This window comes from Salvelinus alpinus, chromosome 12 (assembly GCF_045679555.1).
Source record: "Salvelinus alpinus chromosome 12, SLU_Salpinus.1, whole genome shotgun sequence".
Classification (NCBI taxonomy): Eukaryota; Metazoa; Chordata; class Actinopteri; order Salmoniformes; family Salmonidae; genus Salvelinus; species Salvelinus alpinus.
The window spans coordinates 40,804,866-40,829,682 of record NC_092097.1 but is presented as its reverse complement, the minus strand read 5'-3'; the positions used below and the strand labels follow the sequence as shown (position 1 = coordinate 40,829,682).

Genomic DNA, 24,817 nt, shown 5'->3' with positions numbered 1-24,817 from the left:
AAGAATAGACTGACGAGTTTCAGAAGAAGGTTCATTGTTTCTGTCCATTTTGAGCCTGTAATCAAACCCACAAATGCTGATGCACCAGATACTCAACTGGTCTAAAGAAGGCCAGTTGTATTGCTTCTTTAATCAGGACAACAGTTTTCACCTGTGCTAACATAATTGCAAAAGGGTTTTCTAATGATCAATTAGCCTTTTAAAACGATAAACTTGGATTAGCTAACACAATGTGCCATTGGAACACAGGAGTGATGGTTGCTGATAATGGTCCTCTGTAATCCTATGTAGATATTCCATAAAAAATCGGAAGTTTCCAGCCACAATAGTCGTTTACAACATTAACAATGTCTGCACTGTATTTCTGATCAATTTTATGTTATTTTAATGGACCAAAAAATGTGCTTTTCTTTCAAAAACAAGGACATTCCTAAGTGACCCCAAACTTTTGAACAGAAGTGTAGATACATCTGTCTATTTGACAATTTAAAACACAATACAACCACACATGGATAATGCATTCAGTCATCGAGTATGACACAAAAATCAATGTGATGATGTTGAATCAAGTGAACAACTAATGGGATATGCAAAGTCATCGATATTAGGGAATTTAGTATTTTTTTCACCCAACTTTTTACCTAAATCCAATGACAGTGAGACATTTTTTGTTGTTGATTCCACATTGAATTCACATTAGTTGATAACCAGATGTAAATCAAAACTAGATATTGAACTGATATTTGTGGTGGGAATTCAGAGTCTTTTTGATGAGCCGGCTCATTTGGCTCCCAAACAGCTCTTTGTTCAAAATGCTTTAAAAAAATCGACCTTGACCCATGAAAAAATAGCACATGCCCAATGTAAACCCAAAAAGGTAGGCTACCATTATGTCGATCGTGAAATTTTTCAGGACAAATGATTAGATAGCCTGCAAAAAAAATCAGCGTGGACCAGATTGACGTGCTCTCCCCACTATTTATTGTTTCTGCAGTGAGGATTCAACTTCTTTGATACTTATTTTGTAACTTATCTGCAGAAAAATGCTGTTTTGAGCTCAAAAAGCAGTAGTAGCAGAATGCAAATCAGGGAGCCAAATAAACGACTCGTTCACCAATGCGATTCGGTTCCCGACGTTCACCAAAAAAATCAGTTCAAAAATAGCCGTTCGTTCGTAAACGACCCATCACTAGTGGGGTGTGATGAAATTTTACTTAAAAAGAACAACAAGTCATGCAATCTGATGTAAAAGTCCTCAATGGATGTTAATGTGATTTATATCCGTTTGTCCAGTTTCTCTCCATTCTACCAGGTAGCCTGGTATGGCAGCCTTGTGCAACCCACAGAGTTCAATGGGAGCTCATTGTGGCAGTGGCTTTGATGCTGACATTATGGAGGACCTTCCTGGCAGTAAACCTTTTATATTATTACCATGTTATTAGTTTCCACACCCTTGCTTCAACCTCTTCATGTTCTTTTGAATTGAGGAAAAGGGACATTTTTGCATTTTGATTCATCTTCTAATTATACACTGCTCAAAAAAATAAAGGGAACACTTAAACAACACAATGTAACTCCAAGTCAATCACACTTCTGTGAAATCAAACTGTCCACTTAGGAAGCAACACTGATTGACAATAAATTTCACATGCTGTTGTGCAAATGGAATAGACAAAAGGTGGAAATTATAGGCAATTAGCAAGACACCCCCAATAAAGGAGTGGTTCTGCAGGTGGTGACCACAGACCACTTCTCAGTTCCTATGCTTCCTGGCTGATGTTTTGGTCACTTTTGAATGCTGGCGGTGCTTTCACTCTAGTGGTAGCATGAGACGGAGTCTACAACCCACACAAGTGGCTCAGGTAGTGCAGCTCATCCAGGATGGCACATCAATGCGAGCTGTGGCAAGAAGGTTTGCTGTGTCTGTCAGCGTAGTGTCCAGAGCATGGAGGCGCTACCAGGAGACAGGCCAGTACATCAGGAGACGTGGATGAGGCCGTAGGACGGCAAGGAGGTCATTTTGCAGGGCTCTGGCAGTGCTCCTCCTTGCACAAAGGCGGAGGTAGCGGTCCTGCTGCTGGGTTGTTGCCCTCCTACGGCCTCCTCCACGTCTCCTGATGTACTGGCTTGTCTCCTGGTAGCGCCTCCATGCTCTGGACACTACGCTGACAGACACAGCAAACCTTCTTGCCACAGCTCGCATTGATGTGCCATCCTGGATGAGCTGCACTACCTGAGCCACTTGTGTGGGTTGTAGACTCCGTCTCATGCTACCACTAGAGTGAAAGCACCGCCAGCATTCAAAAGTGACCAAAACATCAGCCAGGAAGCATAGGAACTGAGAAGTGGTCTGTGGTCACCACCTGCAGAACCACTCCTTTATTGGGGGTGTCTTGCTAATTGCCTATAATTTCCACCTGTTGTCTATTCCATTTGCACAACAGCATGTGAAATGTATTGTCAATCAGTGTTGCTTCCTAAGTGGACAGTTTGATTTCACAGAAGTGTGATTGACTTGGAGTTACATTGTTTTGTTTAAATGTTCCCTTTATTTTTTTGAGCAGTGTATATATATATGTTTAAAACATAAAAAAAAAAAACTTTGACCCCTTTTTCTCCCCAATTTCGTAGTATCCAAATTGGTAGTTACAGTCTTGTCTCATCGCTGCAACTCCCATACAGACTCGGAGAGGCGAAGGTCGAGAGCCACGCGTCCTCCAAAACACAACCCGGACGACGCTGGGCCAATTGTGCGCCGCCCCATGGGTCTCCCGGGCGCGGTCGGCTGCGACAGAGCCTGTAATCGAATCAGGATCTCTAGTGGCACAACTAGCACTGCGATGCAGTGCCTTAGACCACTGCACCACTCGGGTGGCCCAATTAATTAATCTTGCAGCAGGACAATAACCTAAAACACAAGGTTAGACAAACAAGTTTGTCTATTGATTAACAACCAATTTGACAGAGCTTGAAGAATTTTGAAAAGAAGAAATGGGCAAATGTTGCACAATCCAGGTGTGGAAAGCGCTTAGAGACTTACCCATAAAGACTCAGCTGTAATCAATCAATCAATCAAGTTTATTTTATATAGCTCTTCGTACATCAGCTAATATCTCGAAGTGCTGTACAGAAACCCAGCCTAAAACCCCAAACAGCAAGCAATGCAGGTGTAGAAGCACGGTGGCTAGGAAAAACTCCCTAGAAAGGCCAAAACCTAGGAAGAAACCTAGAGAGGAACCAGGCTATGAGGGGTGGCCAGTCCTCTTCTGGCTGTGCCGGGTGGAGATTATAACAGAACATGGCCAAGATGTTCAAAATGTTCATAAATGACAAGCATGGTCAAATAATAATCAGGAATAAATGTCAGTTGGCTTTTCATAGCCGATCATTAAGAGTTGAAAACAGCAGGTCTGGGACAGGTAGGGGTTCCATAACTGCAGGCAGAACAGTTGAAACTGGAACAGCAGCAAGGCCAGGTGGACTGGGGACAGCAAGGAGTCATCATGCCCAGTAGTCCTGACGTATGGTCCTAGGGCTCAGGTCCTCCGAGAGAGAGAAAGAAAGAGAGAGGGAGAGAATTAGAGAGAGCATACTTAAATTCACACAGGACACTGGATAAGACAGGAGAAGTACTCCAGATATAACCAACTGGCCCTAGCCCCCCAACACAAACTACTGCAGCATAAATACTGGAGGCTGAGACAGGAGGGGTCAGGAGACACTGTGGCCCCATCCGATGATACCCCCGGACAGGGCCAAACAGGAAGGATATAACCCCACCCACTTTGCCAAAGCACAGCCCCCGCACCACTAGAGGGATATCTTCAACCACCAACTTACAATCCTGAGACAAGGCCGAGTATAGCCCACAAATATCTCCACCACAGCACAAACCAAGGGGGGGCGCCAACCCAGACAGGAAGATCACGTCAGTAACTCAACCCACTCAAGTGACGCACCCCTCCTAGGGACGGCATGAAAGAGCACCAGTAAGCCAGTGACTCAGCCCCTGTAATAGGGTTAGAGGTAGAGAATCCCAGTGGAGGGGAACCGGCCAGGCAGAGACAGCAAGGGCGGTTCGTTGCTCCAGAGCCTTTCCGTTCACCTTCACACTCCTGGGCCAGACTACACTCAATCATATGACCTACTGAAGAGATGAGTCTTCAGTAAAGACTTAAAGGTTGAGACCGAGTCTGCGTCTCTCACATGGGTAGGCAGACCATTCCATAAAAATGGAGATCTATAGGAGAAAGCCCTGCCTCCAGCTGTTTGCTTAGAAATTCTAGGGACAATTAGGAGGCCTGCGTCTTGTGACCGTAGCGTACGTGTAGGTATGTACGGCAGGACCAACTCGGAAAGATGGGTAGGAGCAAGCCCATGTAACGCTTTATAGGTGAACAGTAAAACCTTGAAATCAGCCCTTGCCTTAACAGGAAGCCAGTGTAGGGAAGCTAGCACTGGAGTAATATGATCAAATTTCTTGGTTCTAGTCAGGATTCTAGCAGCCGTATTTAGCACTAACTGAAGTTTATTTAGTGCTTTATCCGGGTAGCCGGAAAGTAGAGCATTGCAGTAGTCTAACCTAGAAGTAACAAATGCATGAATTAATTTTTCTGCATCATTTTTGGACAGAAAATTTCTGATTTTTGCAATGTTACGTAGATGGAAAAAAGCTGTCCTTGAAACAGTCTTGATATGTTCGTCAAAAGAGAGATCAGGGTCAAGAGTAACGCCGAGGTCCTTCACAGTTTTATTTGAGACGACTTTACAACCATCAAGATTAATTGTCAGATTTAACAGAAGATCTCTTTGTTTCTTGGGACCTAGAACAAGCATCTCTGTTTTGTCCGAGTTTAAAAGTAGAAAGTTTTCAGCCATCCACTTCCTTATGTCTAAAACACAGGCTTCTAGTGAGGGCAATTTTGGGGCTTCACCATGTTTCATTGAAATGTACAGCTGTGTGTCATCCGCATAGCAGTGAAAGTTAACATTATGTTTTCGAATAACATCCCCAAGAGGTAAAATATATAGTGAAAACAATAGTGGTCCTAAAACGGAACCTTGAGGAACACCGAAATGTACAGTTGATTTGTCAGAGGACAAACCATTCACAGAGACAAACTGATATCTTTCAGACAGATAAGATCTAAACCAGGCCAGAACTTGTCCGTGTAGACCAATTTGGGTTTCCAGTCTCTCCAAAAGAATGTGGTGATCGATGGTGTCAAAAGCAGCACTAAGGTCTAGTAGCACGAGGACAGATGCAGAGCCTCGGTCTGACGCCATTAAAAGGTCATTTACCACCTTCACAAGTGCAGTCTCAGTGCTATGATGGGGTCTAAAACCAGACTGAAGCATTTCGTATACATTGGTTGTCTTCAGGAAGGCAGTGAGTTGCTGCGCAACAGCTTTTTCAATTTTTTTTGAGAGGAATGGAAGATTCGATATAGGCCGATAGTTTTTTATATTTTCCGGGTCTAGGTTTGGCTTTTTCAAGAGAGGCTTTATTACTGCCACTTTTAGTGAGTTTGGTACACATCCGGTGGATAGAGAGCCATTTATTATGTTCAACATAGGAGGGCCAAGCACAGGAAGCAGCTCTTTCAGTAGTTTAGTAGGAATAGGATCCAGTATGCAGCTTGAAGGTTTAGAGGCCATGATTATTTTCATCATTGTGTCAAGAGATATAGTACTAAAACACTTAAGTGTCTCTCCCGATCCCAGGCCCTGGCAGAGCTGTGCAGATCCAGGACAGCTAAGCCCTGGAGCAATACGCAGATTTAAAGAGGAGTCCGTAATTTGCTTTCTAATGATCATGATCTTTTCCTCAAAGAAGTTCATGAATTTATTACTGCTGAAGTGAAAGCCATCCTCTCTTGGGGAATGCTGCTTTTTAGTTAGCTTTGCAACAGTATCAAAAAGAAATGTTGGATTGTTCTTATTTTCCTCAATTAAGTTGGAAAAGTAGGATGATCGAGCAGCAGTGAGGCCTCTTCGATACTGCACGGTACTGTCTTTCCAAGCTAGTCGGAAGACTTCCAGTTTGGTGTGGCGCCATTTCCGTTCCAATTTTCTGGAAGCTTGCTTCAGAGCTCGGGTATTTTCTGTATACCAGGGAGCTAGTTTCTTATGACAAATGTTTTTCGTTTTTAGGGGTGCAACTGCATCTAGGGTATTGCGCAAGGTTAAATTGAGTTCCTCAGTTAGGTGGTTAACTGATTTTTGTCCTCTGACGTCCTTGGGTAGGCAGAAGGAGTCTGGAAGGGCATCAAGGAATGTTTGTGTTGTCTGAGAGTTTATAGCACGACTTTTGATGCTCCTTGGTTGGAGTCTGAGCAGATTATTTGTTGCGATTTCAAACGTAATAAAATGGTGGTCCGATAGTCCAGGATTATGAGGAAAAACATTAAGATCTACAACATTTATTCCATGGGACAAAACTAGGTCCAGAGTATGACTGTGGCAGTGAGTAGGTCCAGAGACATGTTGGACAAAACCCACTGAGTCGATGATGGCTCCAAAAGCCTTTTGGAGTGGGTCTGTGGACTTTTCCATATGAATATTAAAATCACCAAAAATTAGAATATTATCTGCTATGACTACAAGGTCCGATAGGAATTCAGGGAACTCAGTGAGGAACGCTGTATATGGCCCAGGAGGCCTGTAAACAGTAGCTATAAAAAGGGATTGAGTAGGCTGCATAGATTTCATGACTAGAAGCTCAAAAGACGAAAACGGCATTTTTTTTTTGTAAATTGAAATTTGCTATCGTAAATGTTAGCAACACCTCCGCCTTTGCGGGATACACGGGGGATATGGTCACTAGTGTAACCAGGAGGTGAGGCCTCATTTAACACAGTAAATTCATCAGGCTTAAGCCATGTTTCAGTCAGGCCAATCACATCAAGATTGTGATCAGTGATTAGTTCATTGACTATAACTGCCTTTGAAGTGAGGGATCTAACATTAAGTAACCCTATTTTGAGATGTGAGGTATCACGATCTCTTTCAATAATGGCAGGAATGGAGGTCTTTATCCTAATGAGATTGCTAAGGCGAACACCGCCATGTTTAGTTTTGCCCAACCTAGGTCGAGGCACAGACACAGTCTCAATGGGGATGGCTGAGCTGACTACACTGACTATGCTAGTGGCAGACTCCACTAAGCTGGCAGGTTGGCTAACAGCCTGCTGCCTGGCCTGCACCCTATTTCATTGTGGAGTTAGAGCCCTGTCTATGTTGGTAGATAAGATGAGAGCACCCCTCCAGCTAGGATGGAGTCCGTCACTCCTCAGCAGGTCAGGCTTGGTCCTGTTTGTGGGTGAGTCCCAGAAAGAGGGCCAATTATCTACAAATTCTATCTTTTGGGAGGGGCAGAAAACAGTTTTCAACCAGCGATTGAGTTGTGAGACTCTGCTGTAGAGCTCGTCACTCCCCCTAACTGGGAGGGGGCCAGAGACAATTACTCGATGCCGACACATCTTTCTAGCTGATTTACACGCTAAAGCTATGTTGCGCTTGGTGACCTCTGACTGTTTCATCCTAACATCGTTGGTGCCGACGTGGATAACAATATCTCTATACTCTCTACACTCGCCAGTTTTAGCTTTAGCCAGCACCATCTTCAGATTAGCCTTAACGTCGGTAGCCCTGCCCCCTGGTAAACAGTGTATGATCGCTGGGTGATTCGTTTTAAGTCTAATACTGCGGGTAATGGAGTCGCCAATGACTAGGGTTTTCAATTTGTCAGAGCTAATGGTGGGAGCCTTCGGCGTCTCAGACCCCGTAACGGGAGGAGTAGAGACAAGAGAAAACTCGGCCTCAGACTCCGACTCGCTACTTAATGGGGAAAACCGGTTGAAAGTTTCTGTCGGCTGAATGAGCGACACCAGTTGAGCATTCCTACAGCATTTCCCTCCAGAAGCCATGAGAAAGTTGTCCGGCTGCGGGGACTGTGCGGGGGGATTTATACTAACGTTACTATCTGTACTTACTGGTGGCACAGACGCTGTTTCTTCCTTTCCTACACTGAAATTACCCTTGCCTAACGATTGCGTCTGAAGCTGGGCTTGTAGCACAGCTATCCTCGCCGTAAGGCGATCGTTCTCCTGTATATTATGAGTACAGCGACTGCAATTAAAAGACATCATGTTAATGTTACTACTTAGCTTCGGCTGTTGAAAGTGCTGACGAACCATGTCCAGATAAAGCTTCCGGAGTGAAAAAGTGAAAAAGTTGAATGAGGGAAAAAAGTTGTGATGGAAAAAACTACAAATATAAACGGTAATTAAAAAGTAAAAAGAAAAAAACGTTAAGTTGTCAGCTAGCAAAGTAAGGTTGGCAACAAAACGCACAGCAACAAAACGCACAGCAACACGTCTGCAAATTTAAAAAAAAAAGTGATTCTAAAAGGTGATTCTAGCATGTCATGTCATTGACTCAGGGGGTTGAATACTTATCTAATCAAGATATATTAGTGTTTTAAGATATTAACAACTCTACAGGATCGGTGGGTCCCCCGTGGGACGGTTGAGCTAACGTAGGCTAATGCGATTAGCATGACGTTGTAAGTAACAAGAACATTTCCAAGGACATAGACATATCTGACATTGGCAGAAAGCTTATATTCTTGTTCAACTAACTGCACTGTCCTATTTACAGTAGCTATTACAGTGAAATAATACCATGCTATTGTTTGAGAAGAGTGCACAATTATGAACTTGAAAATGTATTAATAAACCAATTAGGCACATTTGGGTAGTCTTGATACAACATTTTGAACAGAAATGCCTTGGTTTATTGGATCAGTCTAAAACCTTGCACATACACGGCTGCCATCTAGTGGCCAAAATCTAAATTGTGCCTGGGCTGGAATAATGCAAGACAAAGGCCATAATGTATTTCAAAGAGGATGGTATAATTTTTTTATACAAAAAACACATTTTCTTTCTTTGTATTATCGTTTACCAGATCTAATGTGTTACATTCTCCTACATTCATTTAACATTTCCACAAACTTCAAAGTGTTTCCTTTCAAATGGTACCAAGAATATGCATATCCTTGCTACAGGCAGTTAGATTTCGGTCTGTCGTTTTAAGCGAAAATTGAAAAAAAGGGTCTGATCCTTTTAAAACATACATTTTCGAAATGTCACATACTATAAAAAAATGTACATACCCAAAATGACTACTATTTCTTCACAAAATGTGAACAAAATGTGAACAGAACTCCATACGCCATCCTGCTGACAACATCAAACAGTCTCTATAGACCCTGAAGTCAGGAGGACTTTGAGTTTGGTATCAGCCAGACTAATTTCTGCCCTGTGTGAATTCTCATATGCTCAGTCAGGTTTCCCACCCGGATGAAGCATTTGCCGCAATCTTTGCACTGATATGGTTTCTCCCCAGTGTGAAATGAATTCTCCCCAGTGTGAATTGATTTCTCCCCAGTATGAATTCTCTGATGTATTTTTAAATTGCTCGTTTTCAGAAAATATTTACTGCATACTGGACATCTGTGTTGTCTCTCCCCTGTGTGAGCCTTCAATGGCACTTTCAGTTCACTGGCTTTATCGACCCGGGTAGAGATCTGGGAGCTTTGTCCTTTCTTTGTCCATGTTCTCTTTGATTTAAATGGCTGTAACTCTGACAGTAGTCCTTCACAGTCCACCCCATTGTCACTTTCACTGTTCCCAATCTGAGCTGCAGAGCAGTCTGGGTGTATTGCAGAGAGGGGTTGAGATTCACTTGTTGGTTCTGATGCACTGCAGCCCTCTCCATTAGGTTCTGTTTTGATGTCTTGTTCAGTTGTTTTGGTGGGAAGAGAGTCCCTCTCTCTGTTCTCCATAGTCTGGGTTTGGGGAAGATATACGGGCTGAGGAGGGTCCTGATCATACTCACTTTTTACACATGGTAGAGTGAATATGAACTCTTTGATATCAGACTCCAGCCCTTCAAGCTGCTCTTCCTCCTGACTGGTCCCAAACTCCTCCTGTTCCTCTTTAATCTGAGTGGGCTCTGGGTCCTCCTGGCCCTGACAGGGGCTCCAGTCCTGCTGCTCAAGAGGAATGTCTTCAGGGACAGGGAGAGTGAGCTGCTGGGAGTCTGAAGAGAAGAATAGGGTATCAATTAGATGTAGTTTCAAGTTCAATGTGGCCTTGAGCCCAACTATTAGATTTACGACAGTAAACTACAATTGGAATGTTACATTTCATAAGTTATTATTATTTGATATAGAGATATATCTTTTTTTTTTTATTCACCCCATATACCTAACCCACCCTCAGTTCTGTCCTAGACAACTAAAATTCTACAGAGATATCATAACAAAAACAAACAAGAATACAGAAAAAAAAATGTCTCACATACAAACAACTCAATACAGATTCATGATACAAAAGGTGGAGCAACAAAAACAGAAATAAATAAGTAAATAAATTATCCGTAAACCTTAGACAAATTTGCTTGGACTGGATAGCATTATATTAATGACTGTACCTATTATGTAATGTCTACTGGGAAACCTAAAAGCATCTCAGAGGGGACTCTGTAAGCCATTAAAGTATGACATAAATGGTTGACATTTTCTAACAAATGTATCATTGGAACCCCTAAGAGAATACTTAATTTTCTCAAGCTTTAGGAAGAACATTACATCGTTGAGCCATTGAGAAGTAGAGGGGGGCTGAGCAGACTTCCACTGGAGAAGAATTCTACGTCAAGCTAATAAGGATGTAAAAGCAACAGTATCGGCATGTTTGGGGTCCAAGGAGAACAAGTCTTCTGGAATATCAAAGACAGCTATCAAGGGACATGGCTGTAGGTTAATTTAAAGCTCCTCATAATAAAATAAAAAATAGAATCCTAGTCATTTTGTAGTTTAGAGCATTGAATGAACATGTGACTAAGGTCACATAGTGAGACATGACATCTATCACACTCATCATTTACATTTGGATATATGTCAGACAATCTGGATTTGGAAAAAGGCACCCTATGTTAAACCTTAAATTGTCTGAGACCAAGACGAGCACAAGACGTAGTGGAGCGTATTCTATCAATCACCTCATCCCACCACCCCTGTGTAAATTCAACACCCATTTCCCGTTCCCAAGCAGATTTAGTTTTGTTGGTGGAGTGTTTGTCCAATGACATAAACCACAGATAGATCTGAGAAATTACTGCTTTCTGTCAAGGTAATTGAGTCAATATGCCATTCAAGGGTTGGCAAGGGGGTGGAGAAGGGAAGCCAGAAAATTGGGAAGAGACACAATGCCTAATTTGAAGGTAACGGAAAAAGTGAGATGGAGGCAAAGAGTATTTAGAGGCCAGGTTGGGAAAACTAGACAAAATTCAATTTACATATAAGTCTTGGAAGGACTTAATACCTTTCCTTGTCCAGTAAGAGAAAGCATTATCTATTAGAGAAGCAGGGAATAAGTGACTCTTAGCAATAGGACCCATATTAGATGCAGAGGAGAATTTAAAATGCTGTCGAACCTGGTACCAAATCTTAAGTGTGGAAAGCACTACAGGATTGCGAGTATAGCGAGAGGGGGATGTTGGGAGAGAAGAGCAAAGCAGGAAGAGAAGAAATACAAGAATGTGCCTCTAGGTGGCACCATGGGGTATCTGGAGCATGTAACCAGAATGGCAATTTCAGAAAGTTGGCTGCCCAGTAATTGTATAAAAAGTTGGGTAGTGCCAGCCCTCGACTAAACTTGCATCTCTGAAGTAAAGATCTACTGACTCTGGGTACCTTTCCTCCCCAGATAAATGTGGTAACAGCCTGATTGATTGACTTTTAAAAAACACTTTAGTAAAAACAATGGGATAGATTGAAATAGATTAAGGAATTTGCGTAACCTGTTAATTTTTACAGCATTAATCCTTCCTATATGTGATAGTGGTAAGCTACCCCATCTCTGAAAGAACAGGTGTCATTGGTACAGACACTGGCCTGGGGGAATGTATACAAGAGAGATCCATGAGTTAAATTTGTCCCCAAATTGAAAAATGTTCTCCTCCCGGTCCAGCTCGTCCTCCAAGTTGGCGCACGCTACTTGGTCTTTTGTGGTGGGTAACTCTGTCACGTTCACTGTCTTCAAACTCCCTGTCATAGATGAGCTAAGGCGCAGCATGCATGTAATTCCACATTTATTTTAATCGTAGTGAAACCTTCACAAAAAGAACAGGTAAACAGAAACAAACGTGACGCAACCGTGGCACACACAAACACACACAGAAAACAAATAATTACCCACAACATTAGGTGGGAAAAAGGCTGCCTAAGTATGATTCCCAATCAGAGACAACGATAGACAGCTGCCTCTGATTAGGAACCACACTCGGCCAAAAACAAAGAAATAGAAAACATAGAATGCCCACCCAAATCACACCCTGACCTAACCAAATAGAGAAATAAAACGGCTCTCTAAGGTCAGGGCGTGACACCTCCCCAGCGGGCGGAGACGACAACTCCAAGCCTAGAGTGTTTATCGTTAATTTTCACTTCTGTGACAAGGAACGCATCCTCCAGAGGCAGGGCGGAGAACAGCCACACTTCTGCGGACACAAGGTGTTCATCTTTCCTGACCTCAGCTCGAGCGTCACCAAGAAAACCGCTCAACTCCCACAAGGATGCCCAGCGCTGGTTAGACGGTCACTTCTGAGACGTTTCTTGGCTCGAATTACCTACTCTTGCCAGGTAGCATGCATAGCCTAGCCTACCCTCCAAGTTGAAGGTATGTTTTAGTTTTTATGGCAGGGCCTTTTCCCCCCTGTTGCCATTCCTTTTCTACTCTGCAGAAACACTATTGAACTCTGATAAAATTGACTAATATTGTCTTGTGTGGTTATTTAAGCTACATGTTCGGGAGGTCCTTTTTATTTGGCTAGATTGCTAGCGTAGTAATGCATGGCTACAATTCCAGGCTTTTACAGAGCTTTCCTTTTTTTAATCTATATACTTACTGAAGGACTTTTCACTACTTTATTACGCCCAATTGATCATTCGTACAGACACTCGGCCCCTTTTCTATTTTCTAACAGGGTAACAAACTGCAGGACACTTATTTGGCCATCCTTAAGACACATTGTACGTGTTGCATTTATTGAGGACTCCCTGAGTCAGGACAGTTCCGTTTTACTGTTATGGGGTTTTCTGTCTTTGTTTGGTTATCTGTTGACCTACTTTGCCATTTTGTGAATGCCTTTTCAAATGTATTTCACTACTCGTGCTATGGAGCCTCTCCGCGTTAGGATAGGAAGATTTTCTGTTTATATGCACCGACGCTGCGCAAACGTCAACCTGCTGTCTCCATTCGCTGGGGAAGGAGACTTTGGGTTTGGGTAGGGTGGGAGGGGGAGTGACCTTTTTTCTGTTCCTTTTTATTTATTTATTTTTCTTTGCTTTTTTTCATCAGTAGGTAATTTCTCTTATTTTTGCAAATACTTGGTCTGGTTTCACACCTTTTTCCTTTCAATATTTTAGATGGCTAACAACGCTAATAATAGTAATATTGGAATAGGTCAGGTTTTCCATTCAGACTTGAACTCCAAAGCCAGAGGGGTTGCAATTTTGGTTAGTAAAACAATAGATTTCTCTACTACTGTTATTTCAGACAATAATGGGAGATATTTAATCATAACTGGCACCATTTGGCACACACCTGTAGTATTGGTCAATGTATATTGTTAGGTTCTAATTTTTCAGAGTAAATAACTCACGGACACTAGAGAAGCTTAACCAAGTTTAATTCTTCCCAAAGGGTCGACACAGCTGTATTCAGACAAAGACATGTTTCCATCACTACAAGTATATATACTCCACTTTAGGCACTCCTCCTTCTCTCCAATCCTTACATCTTATGGTTCTACAGGAAGAGGGTAATAGGGGAATGAACCATCATTTCTCCCTTCAGGGGATCTAACCTGACCTCAACCCCTCCTTCGCCTAATCCACAGATGTCCATCCGTTTCCCCTAATGCAATCCTGTGACCTCCTCCCATCCACCCAACACATTCCAAAGCCATCTGTATTTCTACAGAGAACCATTAACCTCTGAAAATAAACCAGTCTCTTCCACTCCTTTATATACTATGCTTATAACAATGTTCAAAGTTGACCCTGAATCCAACAATATGCTCCCAATTTTGATGATGTTGAATTTGCCAATGGGTTGCTGGGGAAAATCCCTCTTCTGAACACCCATCTTTTGATATTTGCTGACGATCTGAATTGTGTTTTTAGCCCGCTCCAACCCAACTATGTCTCCTGCTGCTATGTCAAAGTCCTTCTCAGATTTTATGGTTCAGAATGGGTGATTTCAGAATCCCCAGGCAAGAGAGTATTATTTACTTTCACATGTACACCATTCTTTTTCTCATATTGACTTTCTTTATTAATCATAAGTTACTTCCAAATGTCACCTCTTCTGAATATTTACCCGGTGTAATTTCTGATCATACACCTTTAGCCCTCGACAAAGTTCTATCAGGACAAACTTGAACTCCTCCCTGTTGGAGATTCCATTCTCTTCTCCTATCTGATGCAGACGTCTGTAACGTTATTAATAACTTCTTCTTCTAACGTTACTGTAACTTCTATTGATCATTTTCTTATTTCAAATCAGACAAGCTCAACCTCTCTCTTTTGGGAATCACCTAAGGCCTGCCTTAGAGGAGAAATTATTTCTTATTGAACTCGGAAAGCTAAACTAGAAGAACTCTCTAAAGCCATCCTTGACTTAGACCACCTATATGCCTTGACGCCATCTCCAGAGATATATAAGCAACGCTTGAACTTCCAATCTCAATTCAATCTCTTGTCCACTACAGATGCAGAACAGTTACTATTGCATTCACGTGGTACCTATTATGAACATGGCGACAGGGCAAGTCATCTGCTCGCACACCAATTAAAACGCAGCGCTGCTACCCGTCTGATTCCCCAAGACAGTGAACGTGACAGGAGGGGCCAATGCGGTGGGCTCTGTCCAGCTTCGGGGGTGATGGAATGATGGCCGGACCCAGCACCTCCGCGAAGAAGTCTGACATGAACTTAACTGAGTCCCCTCCAAATTTATCTGGTTACCAATAATCCGAAGATTGCAAAATCGAGAACGGGATTCCAGGTCATTGATCTTGTCAATCAGCTTTTGGTTTTCGGAGCTCAGACGGGCGACCGTTTTCTCAAGGTCTACTATGAGATCACTGTAGTCACACAGGTCATGCTCAAAGCCGTCAAGTCGGCAGCCTTGTTCATCCGCAGCGGTTCGGACATCATCCAGGACGGCGGAGAAGGGGGCCAGAGCAGCATTGATGGCAGTTTTGAACTGAGTAGCAATGGTAGCTGTAATTTCCAATTCCAGAACCGTACTGAAGTTCTGTGGGGAGTGTGACCGCATGAGACTCCGTAACAGTTGGACTGGAGTCAGCGCCATTACCATTCCCATTAGCCATCGTGGTTGAAACGTTAGTTACAGGTCTTCTGCTCCTCAGATTGTGTGACACTTGAATCAAAACGGTAACTTACGAACTCATCAATCAAATCTGATATATAAGAAAGTGGAATGCAAAGTAAAAATTTGGCTAAATTAACTAATGCGTAGCCTCGTCTGCGAGCTTCTTCTCTATTTATTAAACCGGAAACCCATTTCATAAGGTCTTAACAGTTCTAACGTTACAGAGAAAGAATTGAATGAATCGATAGTTTAGTGGCAGTGGCCTGGCTAGGTGGTTCAATTAGATTTTTATAGCGGGGTCATAGCTACTCACTACTAACCTGCAATATGTAACTTTTTGTCGGGTTTGAAAGCCAAATCCAGCAGCCTTCGTAGACGATCGATCTCCTCCTTTGAACGGGAAATTTCTTCCTGGTACTCCGATACCGTTTTTTCCACGGCAGCCACTGTTGGTAATCTCTCGTTTAGAAAAACCTGCAACAGCTACATTTTAGAAATTTTAAAGGGAAAGTGGATGGGTTAATTGTAAACAATGCGAACGCTTCCTAGTCAAAGATGTATCCTAGTCTTTGAATTCATACCTGCAAGCGGTAAAATTGTTATCGCCGCCTGCTGTACTATAGACTAGAGGTGGCTGATTAATTAGGGACAATTTCAAGTTCATAACAATCGGTAAATCGGCATTTTCTGCGTGGCAGGCTGACCAACTGTTACGCGAGTGCAGCAAGGAGCCAAGGTAAGTTGCTATCTAGCATTAAACTTATCTTATAAAAAACAATCAATCTTCACATAATCACTAGTTAACTACACATGGTTGATGATATTACTACGTAAACTAGCTTGTCCTGCATTGCATATAATCAATGCGGTGCCTGTTAATTTATCATCGAATCACAGCCTAATTCGCCAAACGGGGAATGATTTAACAAAAGCGCATTTGTTTTGCACGAATGTACCTTACTATAAACATCAATGCCTTTCTTAAAATCAATACACAGAAGTATATATATATATTTATTTTTTCACCCCCTTTTTCGCCCCAATTTCGTGGTATTCAATTGGTAGTAGTTACAGTCGTCTCATTGCTGCAACTCCCGTACGGACTCGGGAGAGGCGAAGGTCGAGTGCCATGCGTCCCCCGAAACACAACCCAACCAAGCCGCACTGCTTCTTGACACAATGCCCACCCAACCCGGAAGCCAGCCGTGCCAATGTGTCGGAGGAAACACCGTACACCTGGCGACCGTGTCAGCGTGCACTGCGCCCGGCCAGCCACAGGAGTCGCTAGTGCGCGATGAGACAAGGATATCCCTGCCGGCCAAACCCTCCCTAACCCGGACGACGCTGGGACAATTGTGCGCCGCCCCATGGGCATCCCGGTCGCGGCCGGCTGCGACACAGCCTGGATTCGAACCCAGAATCTCTAGTAGCACAGCTAGCACTGCGTGAAGTATATTTTTTAAAACCTGCATATTTAGTTAAAATAAATTAATGTTAGCAGGCAATATTAACTATGGAAATTCTGTCACTTCGCTTGCGTTCATTGCACGCAGAGGTATATGCAACAGTTTGGGCCGCCTGGCTCGTTGCGAACTAATTTGCCAGAATTTTACATAATAATGACATAACATTGAAGGTTGTGCAATGTAACAGCAATATTTAGACTTAGGGTTGCCACCCGCTCGATAAAATACAGAACAGTTCCGTATTTCACTGAAAGAATAAACGTTTTGTTTTCGAAATGATAGTTTCCGAATTTGACCATATTAATGACCAAAGGCTCGTATTTCTGTGTTTATTATATTATAATAAGTCTATGATTTGATAGAGCAGTCTGACTGAGCGGTGGTAGGCAGCAGCAAGCTCGTAAGCATTCATTCAAACTTGACTGCGTTTGCCAGCAGCCCTTAGCAATGCTTGACTCACAGCGCTGTTTATGACTTCAAGCCTATCAACTCCTGAGATTAGGCTGGCAATACTAAAGTGCCTATTAGAACATCCAATAGTCAAAGGTATATGAAATCCAAATGGTATAGTCGACGCGTCATAAATCCTATAATAACTACAACCCAAAACGTCTTAACTGGGAATATTGAACCACCAGCTTTCATATGTTCTGAGCAAGGAACTTAAATGTTAGCTTTTTTACATGGCACATATTGCACTTTTACTTTCTTCTCCAACACTGTGTGTTTGCATTATTTAAACCAAATGGAGCATGTTTCATTATTTATTTGAGACAAAATAGATTTTATTTATGTATTATATTAAGTTAAAATAAGTGTTCATTGTTCATTCAGTATTGTTGTAATTGTCATTATTACATATACATACACACACACACACATATATATATTTTAAAATATATATATATATATATTTAATTTAAAAATTGTCCGATTAATCAGTATCGGCATTAAACAATCATAATCGATCAACCTCTACTGGAGACCTACCGCATCTGAACAGAACAATCTCCACCTGGATCCAAGTGTGTCCCAAATATATGCTAGTCAAACACAGCAAAAGGTATGGACTCATAAAACATTTTGCGCGCAGGTTTAAATCAGAAAGGGGTTTGTGGATACAGAATCCTCCTACTTTAAATGCAGCTCGTGCAAGTTAACAAACACGCAATCAGACAGTTATCATCTACAACACTGCAGATGTCATCTGAGGTTTGATTACCTACCAAGCCACCTAGGCAAGGTAAAATATCACAAATAGAGCTAGATAAAGCCAGAAGAATAATATACTTGTTGAACATAGCTATAGCCCTCAGTCTTGTGTGTTTTCATGGTCATCACTCACTGTCAACTTTGTCAAGGTCCCGACATCAGCGTTAGCTAAGCTGCTACAGAGGGGTGTAGGTGGGAGACATGTGTGGTTGTAATGGGGTGGTGGCCAATCTTCGACTGGGGTTGGGGCCACCTCTTGAGTAATTTTTTCATGTAAAGCTGGGAATAACAAAGAAAAAGTACAATGCTATTATTTTGTATACTTCAACTTAAAAAGACAACAACCTGCTGACCACATCCATTCTGCAAGCCTTCCACAGGTGCTTCATAGAGTCCATCCTGACCTTCAGTATAACATCCTGTTTTGGGGCTCTCTAACCTTCACTAACCACAACAGGCTGGACAGGATAGTGTCAGTGAGAGGAACAATATTGGTAACCCAGCTATACAGTGGGCAACCAAAAAAGGGCAAGAACATCATCTCTGCCCTCTCATCCAGTCTGACCAGTATGCCATTCTACCATAACAGCCTATGATACGATCTCTACTCATGTCAACGAAGAGAGGCCTCTCCAGCTTTGTGCCTGCATCGATAAGGTTCCTGAATGAGCGGGGCTGCTGAGCCTTTCTCCTTGCCACCCTAGCCCTCCTGCCTACACCCCTCTTCATCTATATTACACAATCAGGATCTGACAGTCTCAAACTGAAACTAACTTTTAAAATATAACACTGCCTCTGAAATCACTAGACTCCCACACCCAACCTATCAGACATCAACACCACTACACTCCTCCCATCCGGCCATAGGTACCGCCCCTTCAATGATGTGGTTATTTAAAGAATGAACAACTACTACACTGTTTAAGTCACTAGGTAAGGTAGAATTCAATTAATTAAGACAAACCCCAAACTATACCCTACACACATGCACCTACAAGAAAATAAAAAAAATAGGCAGACCTTGTCCTGTGGTACCCTGTAATCTCTTAAAGAAAATGATAGCTATGCCTTTACTGTGCCATTCTGATTTAAGGACCGATTACCACTTCTTCTGAACTGTCTGGACATAACTACACCAACAGATGTCTAACACAGAACTCAAACAAATTCAGAATATTGATAAGGTTGTCTCCTTCTCTTTCTCAACCCTCTGGTAGTTGGCCCGCTTCTCTTACTTTGAGGCTACCGGGGGCATCAATATCTCAGGATCCACCTACTGACAATGTTCCCTTGAGCAAGGAACTTAACCACCTAAACTGCTTATTGGGCCCTGCACTGTGGCTGCTCTCTCCTCCAGCCTCTCCAACCTAATGTGTGTTTGTGTGTGTGAATGTATATCGGGGGCGTTGGATGAAAGCTGAAAACAAATTTCCATCTGCGTGGACTAATAAAGTATATCGATCTGTCCAAGTTATACCTTTCATGGCAGTGTCAAATATCAATTTAATCTCTTCCACAGTTTTGGTCTGTTGGTCTTTGAAGCCCTGAGGACACAGAACGTCAGACCAGCCAATGGAGGGATTGTTAGGGCGTCCCACAAGGATCAAAGGGACCATCCCCAGCTTTTCCAGCTTGTGGATCTGAAACGATTTAAGACAGTAATTCAGTCATACAACTAGTTAGTACACATACATTTGCCTACACACTTGAATAATTCATAGGGATGATAGTAAGTATGTCATTATCGCTAGCTCACCAGTAAATGGGCAGTATTAAGAACCTTGGCAACATTGTTTCCCTTAAGGGTGTTTCGAGCCCAGTTGTCATTGTAGTGATCTTTCTGCGACTCCAGTTGTTTTTTCAGTTGCTGTGCTGCCCCACACAAGTCACATTTGCGACGTGCCACCCTGATGTCTCCACCACATGCACAGCACTTTTTGAATGTTGAACCTGGCATCTGAAATTAACAAGAAACAAGATTGGCATTACAATTGTGGAAGAAATGGGAAAATGAGCAAACAGAAATTATGATACGGTAAAATACCAGATTACTATCATTTTACTTCCATGAAATTAGGACAGGTGTAAACATTCAGTCGACCAGCTATCAGATTGGGAAGTGGTGCTGAATACAAAAGTATGGTTACAATGTCATAATTCAATAACATCACACCACTTGAAGCCGACTTGAGAGGGGCTTCTTTCTTGATATTATATAAGCATTTTCTATAGCTAAATGTAATCTACAATAGGCTACAATATAAACACTTACATTGGAATGAGTAGGCTGGTCACAGAGAGACAGACAAGCAGACGGACAGGAAGAATAACAGACACACAGACAAGTGACAACAGACTGAGGTGGAATGGCAGAGACAGATGGAGGCAGACAGGCAGGCTGACTGACGGACCGACAGTGACACTAAAGACACAGACAGACTAAACACACTGACAGACAGAGTATTAGATAGAGAGAGATAGATCAACAGAGAAAGAAGGTAAGAGAGAGAATGGCTCTTAGAAAAGCCCTTGGATTGGGTTGTAAACAAGCAAGCCTAAGCAAGGAAGGAAACAAGCAATCCACAAACACAATAGGCTGCAAAGAAAGATTTTGGGCCAATGTTGGTTACTGTAACTTGCAGTCAATATGAATTAGATTCTTTAGGCCCCAACGTTAAACTGAATGTACATATAAATCTGACTTTGGAGAAGCAGATAAGGGACATTACCAAAATCTCCTTTTAAACACACTTTTCTAACCTGTCCTTAATGTAACTGTAGTGGCGATTCCCTATGAAAAGCCACTGGCACAGGAGAGAGCTGTCCATAACACGTCCACAAGGATCGGCTTTCCAAACATTATTATTTTTGGGTGAAGTTCCCATTTATTGAGCATAGAATATATAAATTGCTCCAATACACATATTCCTATACAAAAGGTGCAAAGAGATGCATTCTATAAGCTGTGTGTGTGATACGGTAACAACTGTACAGTTGAAGTCGGAAGTTTACATACACTTAGGTTGGGGTCATTAAAACTTGTTTTTCCACCACTCCACAAATTTCTTGTTAACAAACTGTAGTTATGGCAAGTTGGTTAGGACATCTACTGTGTGCATGACACACAAGTAATTGTTCGAACAATTGTTTCCAGACAGATTATTTCACTGTATCACAATTCCAGTGGGTCAGAAGTTTACATACACTAAGTTGACTGTGCCTTTAAACAGCTTGGAAAATTCCAGAAAATTATGTCAAGGCATTAGAAGCTTCTGATAGGCTAATTGACAACATTTGAGTCAATTGAAATGTACCTGTGGATGTATTTCAAGGCCTACCTTCAAACTCAGTGCCTCTTTGCTTGACATCATCGAAAAATCTAAAGAAATCAGCCAAGACCTCCCCCAACAATTATAGACCTCCACAATTCTGGTTCATCCTTGGGAGCAATTTCCAAATGCCTGAAGGTACCATGTTCATCTGTACAAACAATAGTACGCAAGTATAAACACCATGGGACCACGCAGCCGTCATACTGCTCAGGAAGGAGACGCGTTCTGTCTCCTAGAGATGAACGTATTTTGGTGCAAAAAGTGCAAATCAATCCCAGAACAACAGCAAAGGACCTTGTGAAGATGCTGGAGAAAACAGGTACAAAGGTATCTATATCCACAGTAAAACGAGTCCTATATCGACATAACCTGAAAAGCCGCTCAGTAAGGAAGAAGCCACTGCTCCAAAACCGCCATAAAAAAGCCAGACTACGGTTTGCAACTGCACATGGGGACTAAGATCGTACTTTTTGGAGAAATGTCCTCTGGTCTGATGAAACAAAAATAGAACTGTTTGGCCATAATGACCATCGTTATGTTTGGAGGAAAAAGGGGGATGCTTGCAAGCCAAAGAACTCCATCCCAACTGTGAAGCACGGAGGTGGCAGCATCATGTTGTGGGGGTCCTTTGCTGCAAGAGGGATTGGTGCTATTTACAAAATAGATGGCATCAGTTAGGGAGGAAAATGATGTGGATATATTGAAGCAACATCTCAAGACATCAGTCAAAAATTTAAGCTTGGTTGCAAATGGGTCTTCCAAATGGACAATGACCCCAAGCATACTTCCAAAGTTGTGGCAAAATGGCTTAAGGACAACAGAGTCAAGGTATTGGAGTGGCCATCACAAAGCCCTGACCTCAATCCTATAGAAAATATGTGGGCAGAACTGAAAAAGCGTGTGTGAGCAAGGAGGCCTACAAACCTGACTCAGTTACACCAGCTCTGTCAGGAGGAATGGGCCAAAATTCACCCAACTTATTATGGTACGCTTGTGGAAGGCTACATGAAACGTTTGATCCACGTTAAACAATTTAAAGGCAATGCTACCAAATACTAATTGAGTGTATGTAAACTTCTGACCCACTGGGAATGTGATGAAAGAAATAAAAGCTGAAATAAATCATGCTCTCTATTATTATTCTGACATTTCACATTCTTAAAATAAAGTGGTGATCCTTACTGACCTAAAACAGGGAATTTTTAAAAGGATTAAATGTCAGGAATTGTGAAAAACTGAGTTTAAATCTATTTGGCTAAGGTGTATGTAAACTTCTGACTTCAACTGCATGTGCTCTCCTCTCACCTGTGCCAACCCTTCCTGGTCACCTGTGCTACCTATATGCCTACACGTGACCAGTGACCCCAACATATAAGTCCCCTCTAGTGTACAAAAAAACAAACATGCCATGAGGTCGAAGGAATTGTCCGTAGAGCTCCGAGACAGGATTGTGTCGAAAAAATATCTGCAGAATTGAAGGTCCCTAAGAACACAGTGGCCTCCATCATTCTTCAATGAAAGAAGTTTGGAACCACCAACACTCTTCCTAGAGCTGGCTGACCGGCCAAACTGAGCAATCAGGGGAGAAGGGCTTTGGTCAGGGAGGTGACCAACAACCGATGGTCACCCTGACAGAGCTACAGAGTTCCTCTGTGACGATGGGAGAACCTTCCAGAGAGACAACCATCTCTGCAGCACTCCACCAATCAGGCCTTTATGGTAGAGTGGGCCAGACGGAAGCCACTGCTCAGTAAAATGGAGTTTGCCAAAAGGCACCTAAAGGACTCTCAGACCATGAGAAAAAAAGATTATCTTGTCTGATGAAACCAAGATTCGACTCTTTGGCCTGAATGCCAAACATCACGTCTGGAGGAAAACTGGCACCATCCCTACGGTGAAGCATGGTGGTGGCAGCATCATGCTGTGGGAATGTTTTCCAGCGGCAGGGACAGGAAGACTAGTCAGGATCAAGGGAAAGATGAACAGAGCAAAGTACTGAGAGATCCTTGATGAAAACCTACTCCAGAGCACTCAGGACCTAAGACTGGGGTGAAGGTTCACCTTCCAACAGGACAACGACCCTAAGCATACAGCCAAGACAACGTGTTGGAGTGTGCCCCTGGCTATCCGTAAATAAAAAAATAAAAATTGTGCCGTCTGGTTTGCCTAATATAAAGATTTTGAAATTATCTATACTTTTACTTTTGGTACTAAAGTATTGTAACGACCCTGGTTTTATAAGCGCGGATATCGTCTCTGCCGCACGAGTATGCTTATGAGGCACAGTCGATAGCCCGCTTGACTTCTGGCTTGAAGGTGGATGGTTCGAGGCCTGCTCCCTGCCTGTTTCATTACAATACTATATACATTTTATAGACAGTTTTTATAGACACATTTGTCATCTTGTTATTTTTAGTCCCACTCTAAAGCTCCACTCAACCCCTCCCATCTATATCAACAACCCGAGCCTCTGCCTGTTCACCCCGCTACCATCCAGAAAGCGAGGTCAGTACAGGTGGATCAAAGCTGGGACCGAGAGACTGAAAAACAGCTTCTATCTCATGGCCATCAGACTGTTAAACAGCCATCACTAACACAGAGAGGCTGCTGCCTACATACAGACTCGAAATCATTGGCCACTTTAATAAATGGTTCACTAGTCACTTTAATAATGCCACTGTAATAATGTTTACATATCTTACAATACTCATCTCATATGTATAAACTGTATTTTATACCATCTATTGCATCTTGCCTATGTATGCCGCTCCGTCATCGCTCATCCATACATGTATATATTCTTTAGATATGTGTGTATAACGTAGTTGTGGAATTGTTAGATATTACTGCACTGTCGGAACTAGAAGCACAAGCATTTCGCTACACTGCAACAACCGCGAAGCCTGGAAGATGCAGTTGCCATCATAGCAATCCTGTCAGGTTAGCACTACAGAAATTCATAACATTACTGTATCTACTAAACTACCTGTAAAAATTGATGTTGGTGTAGAGTAAAAACAACAGCTGCAAAAGTTATCCAACAATCGCTTAGTATTTATGAAAATGTATGCCGACACTAGGCGAATTAAAGAAACACCGAGAAGCTATTGTGCACAATTTTGTTACGTCCCACGATCAGGAAGGATCGAAGATTATCTGTATACACACATAACACACACACTGACAAGATACTGGACTGAATCGACCGCTCTAAACAAAGAGAATAAAATGTCCGCAAAACCGGAAGACAAGATTGTCGAGAAGAGGCGGGAACATTCTAACCAGGGCATATACGCTTGTGAGCAACAGCACGGAGTTGGCAACTACCGGATGCATCACA

At 42.4% G+C, this 24,817-nt stretch overlaps 1 protein-coding gene across 1 annotated transcript; it reads right to left on the bottom strand.

Moving 5' to 3' along the window:
- Nucleotides 1–8,896: 8,896 nt before the first annotated feature.
- Nucleotides 8,897–24,705, bottom strand: LOC139536104 (zinc finger and SCAN domain-containing protein 2-like). The gene is made up of 6 exons (XM_071336263.1): nt 24,464–24,705; nt 19,902–20,102; nt 19,623–19,785; nt 18,279–18,424; nt 15,788–15,941; nt 8,897–10,107 (listed from the first exon to the last, which is right to left on the bottom strand). The coding sequence occupies exons 2-6, from the start codon at nt 20,100–20,102 to the stop codon at nt 9,281–9,283; spliced, it is 1,491 nt and encodes a 496-aa protein (XP_071192364.1). The 5' UTR covers nt 24,464–24,705; the 3' UTR covers nt 8,897–9,280.
- Between the last annotated feature and the right edge of the window lie 112 nt (nt 24,706–24,817).